At 53.3% G+C, this 19,170-nt stretch overlaps 7 protein-coding genes across 7 annotated transcripts; 2 read left to right on the top strand and 5 right to left on the bottom strand.

Annotated features, from left to right (window-relative positions):
- Nucleotides 1-243: 243 nt before the first annotated feature.
- BO97DRAFT_404071 (putative endo-1,3(4)-beta-glucanase) lies at nt 244-1,708 on the bottom strand. Its single transcript, XM_025694885.1, has one exon. It carries the CDS (start codon nt 1,655-1,657, stop codon nt 437-439), a length of 1,221 nt encoding a protein of 406 aa, XP_025553680.1. The 5' UTR covers nt 1,658-1,708; the 3' UTR covers nt 244-436.
- A 391-nt stretch (nt 1,709-2,099) lies between these two features.
- BO97DRAFT_386247 (oxidoreductase, short chain dehydrogenase/reductase family) lies at nt 2,100-3,490 on the bottom strand. Its single transcript, XM_025693519.1, has 4 exons — nt 3,126-3,490; nt 2,759-3,054; nt 2,356-2,653; nt 2,100-2,284 (listed from the first exon to the last, which is right to left on the bottom strand). The coding sequence occupies exons 1-4, from the start codon at nt 3,174-3,176 to the stop codon at nt 2,195-2,197; spliced, it is 735 nt and encodes a 244-aa protein (XP_025553679.1). The 5' UTR covers nt 3,177-3,490; the 3' UTR covers nt 2,100-2,194.
- A 74-nt stretch (nt 3,491-3,564) lies between these two features.
- BO97DRAFT_386244 (zinc finger HIT domain-containing protein) lies at nt 3,565-5,285 on the top strand (the record flags this gene model as incomplete). Its single annotated transcript, XM_025693518.1, has 4 exons — nt 3,565-3,836; nt 3,907-4,268; nt 4,311-4,443; nt 4,553-5,285. Exons 1-4 carry the CDS (start codon nt 3,781-3,783, stop codon nt 5,283-5,285), a joined length of 1,284 nt encoding a protein of 427 aa, XP_025553678.1. The 5' UTR covers nt 3,565-3,780.
- An 871-nt stretch (nt 5,286-6,156) lies between these two features.
- Nucleotides 6,157-7,736, bottom strand: BO97DRAFT_340522 (uncharacterized protein; the record flags this gene model as incomplete). Its single annotated transcript, XM_025691599.1, has 2 exons — nt 6,157-6,923; nt 6,986-7,736. The coding sequence occupies 2 exons, from the start codon at nt 7,734-7,736 to the stop codon at nt 6,157-6,159; spliced, it is 1,518 nt and encodes a 505-aa protein (XP_025553677.1).
- A 1,730-nt stretch (nt 7,737-9,466) lies between these two features.
- BO97DRAFT_311492 (glycoside hydrolase family 16 protein) lies at nt 9,467-10,438 on the top strand (the record flags this gene model as incomplete). The annotated part of the gene is made up of 2 exons (XM_025691225.1): nt 9,467-9,970; nt 10,013-10,438. Coding segments are annotated over 2 exons (930 nt in total), but the record flags the coding sequence as incomplete, so codon positions are not given.
- Nucleotides 10,439-11,491: 1,053 nt separating this feature from the next.
- On the bottom strand, nt 11,492-12,677 carry BO97DRAFT_404069 (SUMO protease ULP1). The gene has a single exon (XM_025694884.1). The coding sequence runs from the start codon at nt 12,235-12,237 to the stop codon at nt 11,545-11,547; it is 693 nt and encodes a 230-aa protein (XP_025553675.1). The 5' UTR covers nt 12,238-12,677; the 3' UTR covers nt 11,492-11,544.
- A 3,533-nt stretch (nt 12,678-16,210) lies between these two features.
- BO97DRAFT_364643 (PAP2 domain protein) lies at nt 16,211-18,645 on the bottom strand. Its single transcript, XM_025692548.1, has 5 exons — nt 18,321-18,645; nt 18,025-18,241; nt 17,161-17,928; nt 16,581-17,071; nt 16,211-16,494 (listed from the first exon to the last, which is right to left on the bottom strand). The coding sequence occupies exons 1-5, from the start codon at nt 18,373-18,375 to the stop codon at nt 16,427-16,429; spliced, it is 1,599 nt and encodes a 532-aa protein (XP_025553674.1). The 5' UTR covers nt 18,376-18,645; the 3' UTR covers nt 16,211-16,426.
- Nucleotides 18,646-19,170: the final 525 nt, after the last annotated feature.

Below are 19,170 nucleotides of genomic sequence, written 5' to 3'. Positions count from 1 at the left end.
TCTCTTCTTAATTTGGAACATAAACCCACCTTGCTGCCTCATCACATCACTCGGCTTGTATAATGTTTTGGAGCAGCGTTGTTTTTGATAGCCATGATGAATGAGCTATGCACTTACTCATCACCAGAGCAATGTATCCTAATTATTCCGTTATGATAGCTTTTCTTTGATACTTCTTACTTGGCTACATTATCATATCGCAGAAAATTCAATCCCAGAACATTGAGTGACGCAAGTCTCTGTATGGATTGTTTGTGTTATTGTTTGATAGTAGTGGGCCCTCCTAAAAAAGTAAGACAACGCCAGAGAGTGCTTCAGTAGATGACATGAGGAGATTTGTTCGTACACATGGGGATTTGCGAGACCCCGGTCTGTTGAATGAGAAAGAAAATAGAGCGCGCTCTTATAATTATACACAAGCTGCGAGGAGCGAAATTTACCATGTGCTCGATCCGCCGCTTCTTCTCCCCGAATCCGATCCCACGTGCCGTTCGGCCTCGAGCATGCGGTCAAAGTCAGCCTGGGCAATCTCGCGCTCACTGTGAGTTTCGCTCTCCCGCTGGGCACGAGACCATTCCGTGCTCTGCGAGTTGGACGCGCCCTGCATGGCGGTCTTCCGAACCCGGTCCCAAGCACTTCCACCCGTTGTCGTCGAGGGTCCGCGATACTCCTTCGCCACGGGACTCGCACTGTCGTCGTCGTCGCCGAAGAAGTCTGCGCCGCTGCCGCCGCTGGACTTCTCATTGCGCTGTGTTGACGAACCAACCGACCGGGGACCCCAGCTAGAGGTAGAGGGAGTGGCCCGCTGCTCATCACCGGAGGAGTAGCTCTGGTCATAGCGGGAGTAGTAGTCATCGGTACCCTCAGCGACAGGCGAGCCATCGCCGCCACTCTCGGCCTGGCGCCTAGCGGCCTCCTCCGCCATATGCTTACGCTGCTGCTGCTCGAAGGTCTGCAGCTTCTCGGCATCGGCGCGATGAGAGTCGGGGTCCGTGAAGATGCCGAGGCTCTGGGTGAAGCGGGCGAGACGGGGGTCGGAGCGCAGCACGCCGAGGGACTTGTAGTTCTGCCAGACGACGGCGACGGTATCCATGGTGAGGGTCCAGACGATGATGGAGAAAGCGCGGACGAGGAGCTGCTGGCGCGAGCTGCCGGAGACGCTGGCGCCGGCCATGTTGTTCCAGCCGCGCCGGAAGGCCGCCCACGTCAGCCGGCCGCCCTCCTCCTTGGCCATCTGCGGCTCGAAGAACAGCTCCCAGCTCGCCGACGTCCGCAGCTTGTAGAATTGGTACGCCGTCCCCGTCACCACCCCGACCGGCGTGCCCCAGCTGCGCCAGCACGCCGCCCGCGAGCTCAGCTCCAGCCCCGCGTCCAGCTCCTCCTGCCGCGGCGTCATTCCCTTCCCCACCCGCAGTGTCTCCAGCATCGCGAATGTCCCCTTCGCAACTGTGCGCAAGTATGCATCGGGCCCCCAGTGGACAAGGTACAGCATGATCGGGTTCGGCTTGTGTACGTGTCGCTCGTCCGCTACCAGCGGCTGGAACACTTGCGAGAGGTACTCGAGTGGATGTGCGGTGGGCGGGATCCTCGTTATGCGTCCCCCCGGTGGTCGGCTGCCTCTGCTGCTGCTGCTGTTATTGTCGTTGTCGTCGCTCATTGTAAAGTCGGTGAGGTCCGTGGGTGGTGAGGTGTGTTGGTTGGATGGTTAGATTCGGAGAATGAGGTGCGGAGTAAAGAGATGCGTCCGGTGCTGGGCGGAGTGAAGCTTGTTTAATGCTCGGCTAGATTGGTCAGCTGTGCTGCGCATAACTCTGCTGTGCATTACGTAGTACTGTTTCTACTACACCTAACCCCAGCACTTTTTTTGACTCCGTCGCATTGATTGATGGGTACAAGCTCTGACTCACCGGGCGTCACCAAAGCATCGTACGATCAGTGCACTTTCTATACTGCTGATTGTTTAAACAGCCCAGCTACACCACACAGGCTACAATGGTATACAGCAGCACTCGCCGCAGCGAAGAGCAAGACTGCGACAACGTTACTCATAAATACCACTAACAGAACTAAAGAAATATTGGGAATAAGCTATAGCTCTTCCAGAGCCTCCATCTGATCTCAATTGTCGTTCCGATCCGACCTCAACACTCAAGAAGCAGCTAGCATCACCCAACCAACCAGACCAGACAAGAACCTACCATCGCTCAACATAGGGTCTAAGATCCAGCTCAAACCCAAAAGTCGTGCGAGGCTGCGTATGAAGATGCCAATACGACTCCGCAATCTAGAATCCCGAGAAACATTAGCCACCCACTCTCCCTATTCTCTTCAGAAACCGACCGCACGGTAACTTACAGCCTCAGGATCCAGCTTAGCATCCTCGTGCTCGAACGTCCACGCCTTCGTCCGGGGGATATCAATTACCCCATCGACAATGACATGTGAGACATGTACGCCCTTAGGCCCGAACTCACGCGCCAGCGACTGCGCCAACGCGCGGAGAGCGAACTTCCCCGCCGCGAAGGTGGAGAAGTTCGCCGAGCCCTTGACGCTGGCCGTGGCGCCGGTGAAGATGAGGGTAGGCGGGTACTGGAGGTCCTTTGCCTGGAGAAGAAGCGGGAGCGCCTCCTTGGCGAAGTTGAACGCGCCCTTGCTGTTTTCCCCCGTTGGTTAGCTGTCGTGCTTGTGGGACGAAGATTTTGGGGAGCGATTTCGGGGACTGATTTGATTTAGATGATGAGTCTACTAGTCTACTTACCCTTGGGCTTCAAAGCCCGACGAGAATTCCTCGGCCGTCAGCTCGAGGAACGGCTTGCGGACGAATCCGCCTCCGACGTTGAATACGGCTGCGGCCAGCGGCGCGCCCGAGTACTGCTTGGTGATCTGCTCGAAGGTGGACTTGACGCCTTGCGGGTCCGAGAGGTCGGCGCTGAAGCCTGTGGCTTGGCCGCCTGAGGAGTTGATTTCGTGGACGACGCCGTCGTAGTTCGAGGGGTTGCGGGCTAGGACGACCACTGAGTATGCTTTTGCGAAGCGGCGGGCGATGGAGGCGCCCTGGTTGTAGATTGTGGTTAGTCTACTAGAGTCGAATAGGATAGGTTGTAGTTGGAGGGTGGGAGACGTACCGTGCCAGGGCCGACTCCGGCGATGATGGCGAGAGGTCTAGCAGCGGCCATTTTGAGACGAGGTGATTGTAGACTGCAAGAAATACGAGCAGAGAAACGTAGTGAGGTGTGCGAGTGAGCTTAAGAAATACCATCCCTCGTTTCTCCGCATCTCCTCATGTCGTCATTTGTATCGGGGAGGTGCAAACGCCGAGCTTAGAAATCCGCTGGGCCGGATCACTAATTGCATCGCATCATTTCTGCCGGTGTGATCGAGATCTAGAGAGGGGCAGATGCATTGAGCCAAGGGAGTATCGCAGCCGCTCGGTGAGCTCGCAGAAGAGTCAGCACCGTGTGTTGTATACTCGGGAATCACTCGCCATTGCTGATCGGCTCCTACCGAGGTGAGTGAGTAGTAGCCCCAGGCACCCAGGGCCATCAACTGATAAGGCAAGCGATAAGATCAGAACCGCCTCCATCGACAGAGTTATCTCCAACTTATCAGTTTTTTCTCTTCTCCGCGCATCATCCATCATTACCTCCAACAACCTCCTATAGGGAAAAACTCAAGCACTATCTCTCTACCTATTCAATCAGCTCCCTTGCACCATATCCCTTAAATAAATAGCCAAAAAACCAACCCCACCAAACCACAAGCAAACCAACCCATCGCAAAATGCCCATCTCCAAAGAAGAAGAAGACTCCCTCCTCACGGACCTCTGCACAATCTGGTAAGCCTCAATTCCCCCAAAACAACCAATCAACTCCCCACCCCCAAACTCACAAACTCCAAAAAAATAGCCACATCCAACCCCCAAAATACCGCTGCCCCCGCTGCGCAACCCGCACCTGCTCCCTCCCCTGCACACGCCGCCACAAGCTCTGGTCGCAATGCAGCGGCATCCGCGACCCAGCCGCGTACCTGCGCCGCAACGAGCTCGCCACGGAGGCAGCCTTCGATCGGGACTTCAACTTCATCACGGGGATTGAGCGCTCGATCGAGCGAGCGGGCCGCGACGCCGAGAACCGCGGGATCAGGGTCGATGGTGCCTCCGCGGGGTTCGTGCGGGATTTGGCGGTAGTCGGGTTGGAGGATTCGCCTGTTGGGTCGGAGCGGGAGGGAGGGGCTGAGGGCCCGAATCTAGGGAAGAGGAAGAGGGGGGGTAATGCTGGTTCTGCAGGTGCAGGTGCAGGTGCAGGTGCAGGGCAGCATAGGAATGGGCCTTTGAGAGGGGAATCAGGGTTCTTACGCGAGGTGGAGAAGGCGGGCGTGAAGCTTATCCGTGCGCCTAGGGGGATGAGTCGGAATAAGGAGAATGGGTCCAAGTGGTTTGCTAGGTATGGTTCTCTCTCTCTATCCTTTTTGACTTGTGTTGGGCGTCTCCGTGTATGGGGTTACTGGGGGTTTACTGGCTGGTTGGCTGACTTTACTCCTGCACTGTTGCAGACAGCAATGCCTGGTGTGGACGGTGGAATGGATCGAGAGTAACGGGGACAAGCGCGTGAGGAAATGCAGGGATTCAGTCTCGATTGCGAATTTTTACGATCGGTCTTTCCCTCCCAATAGGGCAGAACGCGAGAAGGAAGAAGGAAAGGAGCAGATACAAGACCCAGAGCAGGAAGATCAAGCCCAGCCACAGCCGGATTCTTCTTTAACGACGGACGCTCAGCAATCCCAAGATACCGCGGCCGTCACCACCAACGCTGATCCTACAACTATCTCTGAACCCACAGCAACAGCAACAACAGAAACACAACCAGACATCACTCCCACCGCCACGCCGTCAGAGACAGAAACGCACACGATCGTTCCTCACAGAGACGTGTACTTCTACCTCCACCGGCCGCGCACAGCTACCAAACAGCCCGTCCTGATCCCCCTTGCCCCCGGCATGACTCTCACAGCTGCGCTGCGTGGTCACACAGTCTTGGAGTTCCCTACCATCTATGTACTACCGGACTCGCCCGACATGTTACGCGCGCAGGGGCCAGACGCCGGTTACCTACTAGAAGAGGAGTATACCCGGACACACGCGCCTGCGGAGGAGGACAGCGCAAGCCCTGGCGATTCGGAGGTCGATCAACCGCCGTCTACTGGTATCGACCTTGGGGGCGTCGACGAGAAGAAAGTCCTGGAAGTGCTCAAGAAGGATCTATTCGAGCCGTCGACGCTTGCGTGATGTAGATACCTGACGAAGAATGGGAAATTGGCATAAATAGGAGTCTGGTACATTTACCTTGCTATACTTGTTCATATTATAGTAGCGTCTAAGAATCGATACGGGGTAGGCTGCGGCTTGTCAGTCCGGATCCCAATTGCAGGATTGTACGGCATTTATCTGGTCTGGCACGGTTGACCGCAGCACCATCTCGTAAAAGGATGGGTGTTCGCAAAGTCGCTTCGTGTATACGCTTGACTCAGTCCGTACGTAGCGGATCGAGCCTAGCTCATTCGTTAATCAATAAAACAGTTGATTGCTCAAGCAAAAATCCAAGAGATTCTCAGCGCTAAATGGCAATACAGAACAAGGGTATCTATAACTCCTTCAGAAAAAAATCCAGAAACGCCGTCCAATGCTGCAGCTGGATAGAGACCGGCCCAGTGGTCGGATACTCCGATCTACACCAAGCTATACTTAGTCGTAAAGTATACGCTATAGGCCACCCGAAGGTACGCGAAGCGCGCCTTATCAGACTAGGTACTGTTTTGAGCAAACGCTTATCAAGCATACGCAGTATTCGAGACACAACTCTCGGTATCGAGGGCGCTGCTCGTTCTCACTCCTATCCATGGGGGAGATGTAGCGTTGTCGCCGCCAGTCGATTGACAAATCAGTCTGCGGCCGACTTGCGGCCGGCCTTTGAGAGACTGAAAGTCTGTTGAGCATCAAGGAGCTCTTCAAGATGAGAGGACCATCACAACTGCAGTGTGAATCCTCCAAATAAGACCAGTGTCCATTGGACAGGGTCTTCAGATAGGACCTATTACTTCAGGTCAAGCTATGTGGAAGAACGGGTTCTTGGAAACTGTTCTTAGCTATCTCGAGAACCTCAAGTCTCGATGCCAGTCAAAGGACTGGTAGCATCAGATGCAGTATCCGGAAGCTCCGGCTCTTCGACCTTCTCGGGAACACCCGATGAGACGGAGACAACCTCCGTAGCAATAGTATCGGGAATGGTTCGTTCGTCATCGGCGACTTTGCCATTGCGGAAGCTGGCCTTGTAATCCGAGGGCGAGACATTCGACCGCTGCTCAGGACGAGTCGACCTGAGTTTGATTCGGCCGCGCTCGAGCGCTCGAAGCAAGGTACCAACTTCCTCCGACACGATTCCTCTGAGCTTGCTCATCGCATCGTCGGATACTTCCGAGTGAGCATTCCAGCCCAATTTGTCTGATTCTTCAGACGTAAGAGACTTGGCCTCAAGAGATGGTCCGTCAATAAGTCGTTTCAAAGTGGTAGGCGACAGGTTGTTTGGCCGGCGAGGCATCTTCACCGGCTTTTCCTTCGCACTGGATGCGGCTGAAGCCACCTCTTCCTGCTGCCGCTTCGGTGGACGAATGTGCAGGGTCGGTCCTTCTCCAACTTCGTTGCGGATCTTGTAATACACAAGCCCCAGCGTTGCTGCTAGAGCCTGGTGCGCAGCCTCAGGATACAAACGGACAGCCTCAGCGCGCGTGAGGGTTGACGGATATTCACTGGAGTCGCTGGAATCACTATCGGTAGCGGTCGCAAAAACGGGGTCTGTCTGGTGCATGCGGCCCCAGTATTCATATCCTCCAAGCTGGTAGAAGTCGGCTAATTGTACCAAACGGTTGACTAAGAACACACACATTGTTAGAGACGTGCAGGAGATTCACCTTCGCATCTGCCTCACTTACTCCTACTTCTTTTCTTCAAGCACCAGAACCGCCACACAGTACGAGGAAAGTATTCGGGCCACTGCAGTGAACCGTCGTCTTCCACAACAGGCACAGGGGTGATCGGGGCATGGGTGGTATGGGCCAACGAGTTGAATCGAACACGTTCCGAATGCTTCATGCGGGACTCGATGAGAGAGAAACGGTTAAAGACTGACGTGAGATGCCGAGACATTTCATGTTGAAGAGTGATCAGATCGGTGCGCAGTTGGCTGATTGTCGCGTGCAGTTTGCTGATCTCAACGCGACATTCACAAACGTCGGTTTGCAGATGTTCCACATCAGACTGGATTTGATCTACGTTCTTGGACAAGCGGTCGACGTCACTGCGAAGGAAGACGGTCTCGTTGCCGGTCTGGCCAATGCTGGATTTGAGCTGCGAGATTCCCGACTTCAACTGGTCAACGTCCGTCTTCAAGGCGACCACGTTCAGATCGATACGGTTCGACACGGAGCGGTTGGCTTCAAATTCTCGTCGAATGTGTTCGTCTTCGCGGTTGCGTCTGTCGACGTAGCCATCCTTTGTCAAGACACTGGATCGGAGTTCCAGAAGGCGGGAATCGAGATAAGTTAAGCGGTCGTGGATGTGAGACAGGGTGGGATCGGAGTAGACGGGGGGAGTTGTTTCATGTATGAGAGAAAGTCTAGGGCTCGAGACAGGTATCGACATGCTCGAGGTGCGAGAGAGGCTGCGTTCGAGGGTGGTGGTCATGGCAAAACTGAACGGTCGGTCGCAGCCGACCGTGACAACTGGCTAAAAATAGGTGATGTGTGGGTGTTTCGACGTATTCTGGCTCTCCTCCTGATCAAGGATTCATGAAAGGTCCATTTTGGTACTTTTTCGAGGGATGTGAAGATGAGAATTCACAGGTGGTGATGACGATTAATGGTGATGGGGGAGGCTCTCTGAAGATGATGAAAGAAGGTAAGAAAGGGAGGGAGACGGGAGACGGAAGGACAACCAAGTTGCAACCCTTTCCAACCAACCCCCCTTCGCAGGGCCTCACTGCACTCACCACTCACTGCTTGCTGCGTTTTTCACCTTTTGGTCGTGGCACCCACCGGTTGATTGTCCCAACCCAGCTTAGCGCCTGACCCCTCGATTGCCTCAACCTCGTCACCACCACCCACAATATCTGGCTGGAATTGACGGACTGAAGCTGAAAATATCATGAGTCATTTCCAATCATTCTCAATTACCTTTTTTTCTTTATTTAAAGGGCCGAAGGTGTCTCTATTCCCAAGGATTGAAGATCGAAACTGTCACGATGATAATACCTGGTATGGAGTATGACAATACAGCGTCACGACCTATCGGAGGCTTGGCAGGCAACAGCCTTCAGCTGACCGCACACCACCAATCAATCTGTAGGCGATGATGTTTGCCACGCCGCCTTGGAGGGGGCCTCCGTTTGCAGATTGGAGGCTTGGACTCAATCCTGTGCTTCATTCCGTCTGCCTCCTGTGCACCTCAACTCCGTTACCGTATCAGACTCGTCCCATACCATCCTTGGAACACCAGCAAACCATTACCATACATTCATCCAATACGTAGGGCACCATTGGGACCAAGCTGAGCCTTGTTGGACTTGGGATTGTTGTCGCAGTCATACTATGCTATTACTGCGGATATGTTGCCCGCCATGGTTCGTGCCAGAGAGCCATGTATCATGCTTGCTAGTTAGTCTAGGTAGCAGCAAGATGCCTGAGAGTTCCAGTCCATAGCCCGGTGTAGAATCCCTGGTTGGAAGTACAGTGAGTTCAAGCTGAGACTCCCTGGGACGGTGAAGGAGTTGGCAACCAGAAATTAGACACTAATCGCAGTCTCACTATAGCAGTTGACACAGGATGTATTCCTACAGTCCCGCCGGCTATGGCAGCGCTCGTCGAGCGCATACAAACGTTGATGTGTCCGAATGTGATTCCGAGGGAGCTGCATTGCCATACAAACTGGGCCACAAGTTGATACTCTATATACATCGAGACTCATCTGCCAACTACATTACCAATGTAGTAAAAGTGCTTCAGTTTACAGTGCGGCAGCTTCCAGCTCAAACGAATAGATGCCCAGGGACCTCTCCTACTACGAAAGTGAGCCAAATAATCGACGAGCAACTACTACCGACACGCCGCCCCTGCCGTCCAAGTATATTCATGCGAGTATAGACCACAGCGTCTCGACAGCCAGACATCTCTGCCATGAACAGATCTCCCAAGAGGCCCTCCAACCTCATTATCAGCTCTATACTTACCTAACCAGTCACTCGTTTCCAACGAACCGCAACCATGAGACTCTCATTCATTGCCATACTTCCTACCATCACCCTCAGCACAGCATGCTGGACTCGGTGGACGCGCTGGGCTCGCTCGCCGACAACACTCACCACACCTAAACTCCAAAGCAGCAGCAGCAGCAGCAGCAACACGACCGACCCCAGCCAATGCGACTGCTACCTGATCTCAGGCCCTGAGCCAGGGTACTTCACGCACTACAAGCTGTGGGACTTCCGCAACACAGCCCATATCCCACGCCAACCCCAACCAGCGCCTCCTCTGGGTCAGACCAACGATGATCTCGACACCGAGATCCTCGAAGCAACAACGAACCTCTTCTCGCAAACGCCCTTCAGCAAAGACTGGCACGTACAAACCTGGCACAGGGCCGCCGACCCTCTCCTCTCACCGATCCCAATGACGAACTCAGAATCCAACGTCTTCCTAATGAAAGCGCCGCGCTCCTCACCACCAGGTCAGAATGCATCACAGGCGAACACCTTCCTAACTTTCCGCACAACGCGCTTCAGCAACCACGCAACAACAGCCGAGATCGAATCACGACTGGGGCTAATCGACCACTGCTCACTACGACTCCGCATGCGCCTAATGTCCCGCGAGACAGCGCTCTACCGCCCGTACACAGACATATCCGATCCAAACCCAAGCATCGTCCTCCCCCCACCTCAACGCCCCTTCCCAACAGTGCCACAGAAACCTCAACCTCAAAGAGTCCCGAGCGGGACATGCGCAGGGATCTTCACGTACCGGTCAGCGACATGCGAGTCGGACATCGAGATCCTAACGGCAGACTGGCCGTACACGATCCACTACGCCAACCAACCGGACTACGACCCGATCACCGACAAAATTATCCCCAATGCCAGCGCAGTGGTGAATCTGACGCGGCCGTGGACGGAGTGGACGACGCACCGGCTGGACTGGCAGCCGCGGAGTACGCGGTGGTACGCCGACGGGGCGCTGCAGGCTGTCAAGACGTACCGCGTGCCGGACCGGCCTAGCCTTATCGTGCTGAATCTGTGGACGAACGGTGGCAGCTGGACGGGCGATCTCCGCGTCGGTGAGTCTGTTTACCTCGGTATCGAGTGGATGGAGCTTGTGTATAACCTCTCTTCCTCTTCATCGTTGGGGTCGCCGCCTTCGAGGTCGTCGTCCTCGTCGTCTTTGTCGTCATTGTCGTTGGTGGGTGAGGAGGAGGGAGGAGGAAAGGTCCAGCTACAGCAGGGGCAGCAGCAACAGCAGAAGGACGAAGACGAGCCAAGAAGGAAACAGTTGATGGACGGTGGTCGGGAAGGCGAAGTTGATGGGCATGGCCATCACCTTGATCGACCAGACCTGGATCTCTCTGCGATGGGCGAGAGTCGCGATCGGCTCGATAGACTCCGTTATCATCAGGATCATGGCCCGGACAAGAGAGCGATCGGGTCGACCACGCCCTCCCCGGGATGCCGGCGGCCTTGTTGGGTAGATAGGTGAGAGCACAGATAGACACGTTTCCTATCCCTAAAGCACTATTCTTCGAATACATGCATTACTTGCTGTACCATGCGCTGTTGTAGTTTGGTTGAAACCCGTATCACTTGATACTGTCATTGAAGATGTAGGCAACCTTGACATGATTGATCATCTTGGATGTCCCTTCATCCAAACATCTCTGACGACCTGGTTCAATCTCAGATCACAGAAAGAGGAACAGCCCGCCTAAATACATCAAACAACCCCCACTGGCATAGAAGAGCTCCAACTCTATCCCCGCTCCCAGACTCAAAAACAAACGCATGTCAGGAGCTCAGGCTTCGACTGACGGGGTATCCGTACAACACAAACACACAAACAGACGCTAATAACCAACCTCTAATGAGCACCCCTTGGATCCTTCCTCTCTTCACAAACGCAACTCCAGCCCAATGCAACCAAGCCCATATAACATGCACTGCTGAACGCTGAAACAAACATGCCCGCCATCCCTGTTCTTTATCCACATCGACTGTCTTTGTCTATATACATGCTTCCTCGTCGTTGTCCACGTCGTCGTGGAATTTTTTCTTTTTTTTTTCTTTTTTTTTTGTGTTCCGTGGAGGAACTCTGCAGGTCGGCGAGTTAGCTATCAGCCTAAGCAACGAAGAAAAAAAACAAAGACTGACTTTTCTTTTTTTTTTTATTTTTCATTTGAGGTGCCGCCATCCCCGCCCCAAGTGGCCGGTCGAAGTGCTGACCTGCGCCACTCACAGCATGACCCCTCGGCCCTGGACGGGATCGAAGTCCCCGTCCAGGCCTCCATTCATCAACTCCGCCACTATTTTCTTTCGCAGGAGTGGGGAGTCTGGAGCCCCATAGGATTGGGGCTCCAGGTTGATGGCGACGGCTTTCGCCGTCGACAGGAGGAAGACACCACAGTCGGACCCGTTGTCTTGCCGGGGAGACAGGGACGGCAGCACCTCCCATTCCTCCTCGATGAACCTTGCCCCCAATTCCCCCCTCAGCCACGCCTTAATGATGGCGACATGGCTCTTGTTGAGCCCCCCGAGGGAATCGAAGTGCTCAATTGAGCGGTCGCCGGGCTTCACCACGATGAGCGTCCAATGGGATTTGTCGTGGATCGGCACGAACACCGTGTCGACGTTGAGGAGGGCCTCGCCCCCAATCTTGGCCCGTGTGGCCCAGCGGCGAACAGATTCGTAGCCCTTGTCACGTAGGTTGGAAAAAAAGAATGAATTGAACGCGTGGAATCGCGGCTTGTCATGTCGTCCAGAATTGTTGTTGGTTCGCCGCAAATAGTCAATAATCAATGCCAGATACGCGTTGATGACCTCGTCGTTTAGCCACTCCAACGGGGTATAACACGTTGCCAAATCCCTCTTCGTCAATGTCTCTCCTGACAGCGTAGTCACAATCTTCCGCGAAGGTGGAGAGGCCATGGACTCTCGAAGACGTTCGAGCCATTTATGCGACAATGGGCGGACGGCGGGCCTTTCTAGTCGGATTCTTGCGGGTTGCTGGCTGGCGTTTCTGATTCTCTCTTCTGTTCTCCACCTTTCCGCAAGAAGAGACTCAGTCCTACCCACCGGGATAGGAATGGGGTTAGGATAGAAAAGACTCACCGCAGACACCGGACTACCCGGAACAGGTCCTTCAACCTCCTGCGCCAAGGCATCCTGAGTGGGCGTGTGGTCGTCTTCGGCGATAGCAGGGACTTCTTCGTTACTCACGTTCTCAATACTCACGACCTCTTGAGTCACGTCTTTGGTAATATCAGGTGCAACGTTTTCTTTCTGGTCCTCCTCGGTGGCCGCTTTGGCAACGCGAATATCGTGCGCATGTAACTCAAGGAGATGCTCAATATGCGAATGTGTTCTCGGTAGAATTGGTGGTGTGCGGGGCGGAGGTATATATTTCGGAGTTAAAATGCGCTCGCTGGTAACAGGTTTTGCTGGAAAATGAACTCTCCGGTTACGCTTCGGTTGCGGGGAGTTTTCGTTTTCGTTGGGCTTTACATCGGTGTTGCCCGTAACAGACGACGCAACCTGAGCCGACGGCGAACTCGAAGGTTCAGGTTCAGCGTGCTTTGTAGTCTTTAGAATACTTTTCGTTGTAATAACCTTCTTTCGCTTCGTAGGCTCGATCTTTGTATGCTTTAGAATTTTCGACGGAAGCTTCGGCAAATGAAAGGCGCTTCTTTCTCGATTTATCCGCTCCACCCTTTGCAGATCTCCCGCCAGTTGGGCGTCAAGCGCAGCTTGAACGCTGGTACTGTCCAAGCGGGTAGGGCGGACAATATCGCGTAGTCTCAGGCCTGCAGGCAGGCTCGGTAGGTCTTCAGGTGTACGGTTCTTCTTTCGTTTTTCGTGGCGTGATATGGTGTCATTCGAACCTGGCGCGGGGCGCTTAAAAGTCGCATTAAGCGATGGCGACGACTCAACTGCGCTTGTTGGCATGAATAGTGAATCGGCTCCAGTAGTCATGTTAGACATGTGATCATCAAACGGGTACTGGACCTGGGCTGGGTGGATAGCGTCGAACTTGAAGTCATGAGCTTGAGACTGAGTCTGGGTCTGATTTATAGCATCAGACATGATATCATCGGCTCTGGGCTGATAGTCCTCGCTTGCAACAATATAACCGATCATGGACTCGTCGGCATTTGGCACGCTCTGGCTCTCATTGATAGCATCAACCATAAAATCATCAACTTCGGGTGCGTTCTCGCCCTCGTGGATAGCATCCGACATAAGCCCATCAATCTCGGGCGCGATCTTGCTCTCATTCATAGCATCAGACATAACATCATCGACATCGGTGACGTCCTCGTTCTCGACCGGGGCATTGACATCGTTCATAGTTTCGTCAACATGAGGCTGGTCAAACATAACAGCGTCGATGAAGTCATCAGGATAGGGTCGGTTGTCGGTGTTTGAAACATTGATGACATTTCCGATGTTGCGCCTCTGGTTTCCTGGCGACAACCGGCGCCTACCGGTAGGTGATCCACCGCGGCGATCACCAGCACGACGTTCAATATTAGTGCGTGGCTGGAAGACTTGTTGGACACGGCGCTTTACGGTTCCCACGACATTCACCGCCCGTCTAGCGGCTGTGGTTGCAATTTGCGGCATACCGTTGACAATGGCACGCGCAAAACGACTCTGCCAATGGCCCCAATGCGCTACCCAGGACTCGTCGGGATTACGAGCCTGCTGGTCAAGAGGGCGAGGGGCCTGTCCGTCAATCGCGTCGAAGAAACGGGTGGGTATAGGCGTTGTCTGCGGCCAACCACCCGGTAGGGTGACCCGAGGGGTAGTCGGAGTTGGGGAATTGGCAATCGTTAGATTATAAGGCGTTGCCTGGGAGTTTTCAGGTGTAGCGGGTCTCGGTCCTTCTTCTGGTCTCGCTTCATCTGCGTTGAAGTCCTCAAGTGACCTCTTGCGAGACACAGGAGTCAAAGCCTCCCGTGCAAGTAAGCCGGGTGCAAAATAGGCAAACTTTTCCTCTTTAGAGCCCGCGAGGGGGATCAGATTGTCGCTGGCCTGAGGGCGACGAAACAGAGAACCCGCATCCGGAGCGGTGTTACCCAAAATGTTAGTGAAAATGTTGTCGAAGCGAGAAGATGTTCGCGACGCGGCTGCACCCATTGCACCAGGACGTGCATGCTTTCTGCCCCGAATATATTCCTGAACCGGTTTGTTGCAAATCAAAATCGGCTGGTTGGCGGTCACACGGGCCGGGTGGTCAGAATTGATACGACTAGTTCCCCTTTTCGTTGTGTTGCGACTTCTTTTGCCAAAGGCTGCGGAGGCCTTTTTGCCATTCCCGAAGCTGGGATTGGTGTTACCAATCTTGTCATCGTTTGTGTTGTCATTCGCACAGCGATGATCATCAAGAGTGGATGGACGAGAGTGGTTGTTATCCCCGAAAGAGCTAGGTGCAAGACCATCGGTGGAAGTGTGATCGGAAGGAAGGGTGTTCTGGACAGGGCCCGCAACTGGAACCGAATCAAGATACTGGGAGTTAATAGATAATGGAGCTGTGCGCATCCAGCCGAACTCGTCAGTCGAACCTCCAATCTCTCGAGCGCGAGACAAAGCCTCGGCGACTTGGCTTGGCGTCACCTGGCGGAGAGGACGCTCAGTAGGAGGGGCGGTAATCGGCATGGTGGAAAGACGACTGTACTCCGGTCGACTCCAGTGAGACAAGGGAGGTCCGATATTGGGGTAAGGAGGATTGGTGGCGGCGTCCGCAGGGTGATGGAGAACCGGGCGCGTGTTAGTTTGCATCTCGTCAGGTCCGATAACGGGGTAAGGTGGATTGGTAGCGGCGTCCGCTGGCTGATGAAGAATGAGGCGCATGTCAGTTTGCATCTCATCAGGGATCCTGGGATCAAGGTCCATGGGGTCGCCAGAAAGGCTCAAATTCGCGAAAGAGATATCCAAGGGGGTGTAGAGGCTCACAGCGTGCATCGCCATATCGATCTGATCAACAAAGTTCGAAGAAGACATGTTGATTCAAGATGAGGGGTTGTTGTTGTTATTATTAGACTGCGACGTTGGAAAGCTTGAACTGCTTGTAGTTCGAAGACGAAGGTTTGAAGTTTTGGTTGAAGCGTTGGAACGTTGGTGATTACGTGGTGTTGGTAGGTACAGTGGATGTGGGTGAGGAAGTAAACAGAAGAGGAGAGAGAGAGAAAGGAGGAGAAGAAGAAGAAGAGAAGAGAAGAGGGGTGAAGAGAAACACAAGATGGAGGGGGGTGGATGGGTGGGAGAAGGCGCGATCACAACACAACCATCGTCATGGCAGTAACACGGCTACCAAAATATCTACTGAGATTGCGATCCAGTGAATTGGTGCTCTCCATCGGAAGGTGCAGGGCAGAGCAGGTGTGAGTGCGCAACACAGTGGTGGTGGGGGAAGGTGAGTGCGTAAATGAGTGAGTGAATGCGACCACGACCGCGATGTGAAGTTATTGCGGCAGTTGGAGATGGAGAGCCCAGCCAGACTGCGCATTTAATGCTCAAGCTTGGAGAGGCTTAGCGTCGGAAGCTTGACCCTCATTTTTGCCCCGATGAAGAAATGATCACGTGAATCGACTGTCCCTGGTCTAGAACTCGAACTCGAAGCTATCCATACTATACCTAAGGTACTCAGAGACCTCGAATCGATTAAAATTTATAGGTGTTCAGCCCCTATAATACCTCTAGTTCTCCCATAACCCTCCAAGTTACTCATAAGCTAGGTATCTTGAGATTGCAGTCCAATTGAAAGCCCTCCAAGCTCGAAAACCTTGTATGGTTGTCATTCCTTATCGATGGATCGTCCCCCCGCGATAATGACCCTTTATCTCACGCGATAAGGATCCAAATTACTCCAAGCAGTATCATGGAAGGGAAAAACCAACGGCTCTGGTGTCTTCTGATGTATATTGTCATGTCGCATGATATAGTAGCTTGAAAGCCATCCTCTCTGACCAAACAGCAAAGAAAAGAACAGGTAAAGCAAAGAATTTTATGTACAGAAATGCCAGCTATATTACATCGTGGACGTTTGCAGTCCGCCCGGCCGAGACGAACCAAAAGATAAGTTGGTTGAAATGAAAGTGCACCAATGACCATCATGCTAATGCGCCGCGAGACCAATCTGCAAAAATAGAAGAGGGGCTCCCTCCATTACTATCCATGCGATCCCTTTGGTTGCAAGAAATGTCAGTACGCTTACACCAATGCCGTTGCGGACACAGGAAGGAGAAATGGACAGTTAGCAAGGGACTTACCAGAATATACCACCAGCTTCGTAATGACTTCTACGTCATACCGCACGCGCGGTGGCTTAATTTGTGCAAACAATTCTTCTTCATCGGCCTCAATCCCCGCATCGAAATCGGGGAAGGGCACTGTAGTCGAGGACGTTTGATTACCAACATCGGCCGCGGTCGCATGACCTAGAGCTCCCGTGCCCATCATGTGTTCATAATCATGTAGCTTGGATGGCCGTCTCGATAGCTTCGGCGTCCGGGTTTCTTTCACGGAGGAACTAGTCTGGCCGACCTCGGTAGCGGGTGTGACCTTGTTGCCGTTGGAGAGACTCTCTCGCCTACGTTTCTCGCGGTATGCCAATGTCTCATATGCGTCGGCTTCTGACTGAGGACCGACAGAAATTGCCCGTCGTCTAGGATGGCGCATCGTGGTTATAAAAGACGGAATTTCGGATAAGTTCGGGAGAACTTCATGATCCTTCAGCTGCGCGGGAACGCGGGAGTATTGTCTATTCGATATAGGTGGTTAGCTGGCTCTTTGCGTTTCGAGTTTCCATGTGCCAGATGTCCTCCGAACAGATTGCATCGATCAACTTACGAAGCATTGGTGAAGAACCTCCGAGGAAGGATTAGCCCAAGCTTTTCCAACCCCCGGAAAACAGGTGGAAGGATACGAAGCATGAAGGGTTTTGTCATTGCCCGCCAGATGAAAAGTAGTAAGATTCCCAAGACAAGCCGGAGCGCGGTCTTGGTAACTTCCACCAGTTCAAACCGGGAGGTGGCGCCTGGTATCGCCTCATACCATCCCATCTTCGAACGCGCCAAGTGCCAGTAAGCAATTTGAGCGCCGAGCGTCACACCCGCAAAAGCCACACTATCATCGAAGCACGGACAGTCGTCTGCAGGCTCCGGGTGCACACGGACCAGGGCTAATATCAGCAGTATGACTAGTGTGACACCTTTCCCTGTTGCAGCAAGGATATATTCGTCAATGGTCGGCCCATAGGTGTACTGCAAGTAGGCCAAGAAACCACCCAACAGACAGCCCGTGATCACGTCGCAGAATCCATGCATCCCGCAGTACAGGCGACCCAGGACAATGGAGCTAACGTAGATATACGTCAAGCCTTGAAGTGCCATGTTCGTGCCAGGGCCAAGAGTACAATCCGGAGAATTGAGAAGCGAGAGAACATAGACTGCAACCGAGACAGCATTTGTAGAGTGTGTCGAAGGGAATCCGTACTCCAAAGCCGCGGAACCAGACATTGTTATCCGCTGGAGGGGTGGAGACAAAGGTCGTGGCAGACATAGTAGGTCCTTTATGAAGCCACTGAAGAAGACGCCCGAGGCCAACAGATGCACCAACCTGGACGAAAGCCACAGCCATTAGTGATTCATGCCCAGCAAGCGCGGAGTCATTTCCGCCCGTGTTTAATGTCAACGCCCAATCGAGAGCACATACCCACGTCCCAAACTTGCATAACCGCACCAGAACAGAATTGGGAGGAAAACCATGAAGAAGGTGTGCGTGCCGAGATTGGCGGTAAATGCGAAGTATGAATCCAGAGTCGGTGTTCGGACCTTTTCCTGGCACCAGGCGAGATATGGCGTTTCGAATCGAATCAGTGGGAGCAGTTTCTGCCGAGGCCAGTAACGCCAGAGAGGAAGTTGATTACGATCTATTGAGGAGCGCATGTCGAGCCACCGTCAGTGTTGAACCAGTACCATTGCTTCGCGCCGGAACAAACATGGACATACAATGATTGAGACTTCTCAGGCCAGCGTCAGGCTGGCCATTCTTGCTGTGAGCCATTGGCGGAGACTTTCCCCTGGCAGGCGACCGTGTAGATTCAGATTGATAGAATAGTTGCGATTCCCTCCATAAGCTTTTTTTACTCCTGCGGACAGATCGCTCAAGCTCTACGACCGCCTTGAGAGATCATCAAGAATTGTGAGAGGCGTGGATCGTGCGAAATAAGGATAGACAGGTTGGGAGCGACACAACGATGATTGAGGATTAAGGAGGGTGTGAGCGAGATGTCCAACCCTGAAGTCAAGGTAGGTATTCCTAGTTACCTAGTAGTGTCCCGCAGACGGCATCAGAAAAAGCTGCTGATGTCGGATTTCGGCGGTCAATGCGCCCGCGCCAGTTCGAAACTCAAAAGGGCCAGACGAGCTTCCGCGGTTGAGGGCAAGGGACGTGCTGCGCTGTCACGTGTCTGTCCTCATTAAAGATGGCTGGGCACACATGATGATAAGCTCTGGTTCATGGGATTAGATTAAATCATACATAATACGGAGTAGATATTGATCAGATCTTGTTTTCATGATCACTCCGAGTCCTCTTCTCAAGAGTCCCATTCCACATGGCTGCCTGTGTTGATTCTATGTCCATACTCTACACCGTAGAGGTCTAGTACTATGTATATCATCGCGCATGATGAGACAATTGAAATAACTGGCCTGTCTTCCCTCCCCCCGAACTCTCAACATCAAACATGCTCTACACTGCAGTGAGACGAATTCAAAGATCCCACTCGGACACACGGGACATAGTTACGTCAGAAGGGAGTGAGGTAGAGAGTCCGAGGTCTTAATCGGAACTTGC

Source organism: Aspergillus homomorphus (assembly GCF_003184865.1).
Source record: "Aspergillus homomorphus CBS 101889 unplaced genomic scaffold BO97scaffold_8, whole genome shotgun sequence".
In the NCBI taxonomy this organism is placed as follows: domain Eukaryota; kingdom Fungi; phylum Ascomycota; class Eurotiomycetes; order Eurotiales; family Aspergillaceae; genus Aspergillus; species Aspergillus homomorphus.
The sequence above is the reverse complement of the archived record's forward strand: the minus strand, read 5'-3'. Positions and strand labels throughout refer to the sequence as shown.

Excerpts from the sequence above, each read along its gene's own strand:
- BO97DRAFT_386247 (XM_025693519.1), bottom strand. The coding sequence starts at position 3,176 with ATGGCCGCTGCTAGACCTCTCGCCATCATCGCCGGAGTCGGCCCTGGC. Across the intron at positions 3,055-3,125 it reads CCGGAGTCGGCCCTGGCACG|GGCGCCTCCATCGCCCGCCG; the intron begins GTACGTCTCCCA and ends ATCTACAACCAG. Across the intron at positions 2,285-2,355 it reads CTAAGCTGGATCCTGAGGCT|ATTGCGGAGTCGTATTGGCA; the intron begins GTAAGTTACCGT and ends TCGGGATTCTAG.
- BO97DRAFT_364643 (XM_025692548.1), bottom strand. The coding sequence starts at position 18,375 with ATGGCTCACAGCAAGAATGGCCAGCCTGACGCTGGCCTGAGAAGTCTC. Across the intron at positions 17,072-17,160 it reads AGGTTCTTCACCAATGCTTC|ACAATACTCCCGCGTTCCCG; the intron begins GTAAGTTGATCG and ends TATATCGAATAG. Across the intron at positions 16,495-16,580 it reads GAAGCTGGTGGTATATTCTG|GGATCGCATGGATAGTAATG; the intron begins GTAAGTCCCTTG and ends TTGCAACCAAAG.
- BO97DRAFT_404071 (XM_025694885.1), bottom strand. The coding sequence starts at position 1,657 with ATGAGCGACGACAACGACAATAACAGCAGCAGCAGCAGAGGCAGCCGA.
- BO97DRAFT_404069 (XM_025694884.1), bottom strand. The coding sequence starts at position 12,237 with ATGGCCTCTCCACCTTCGCGGAAGATTGTGACTACGCTGTCAGGAGAG.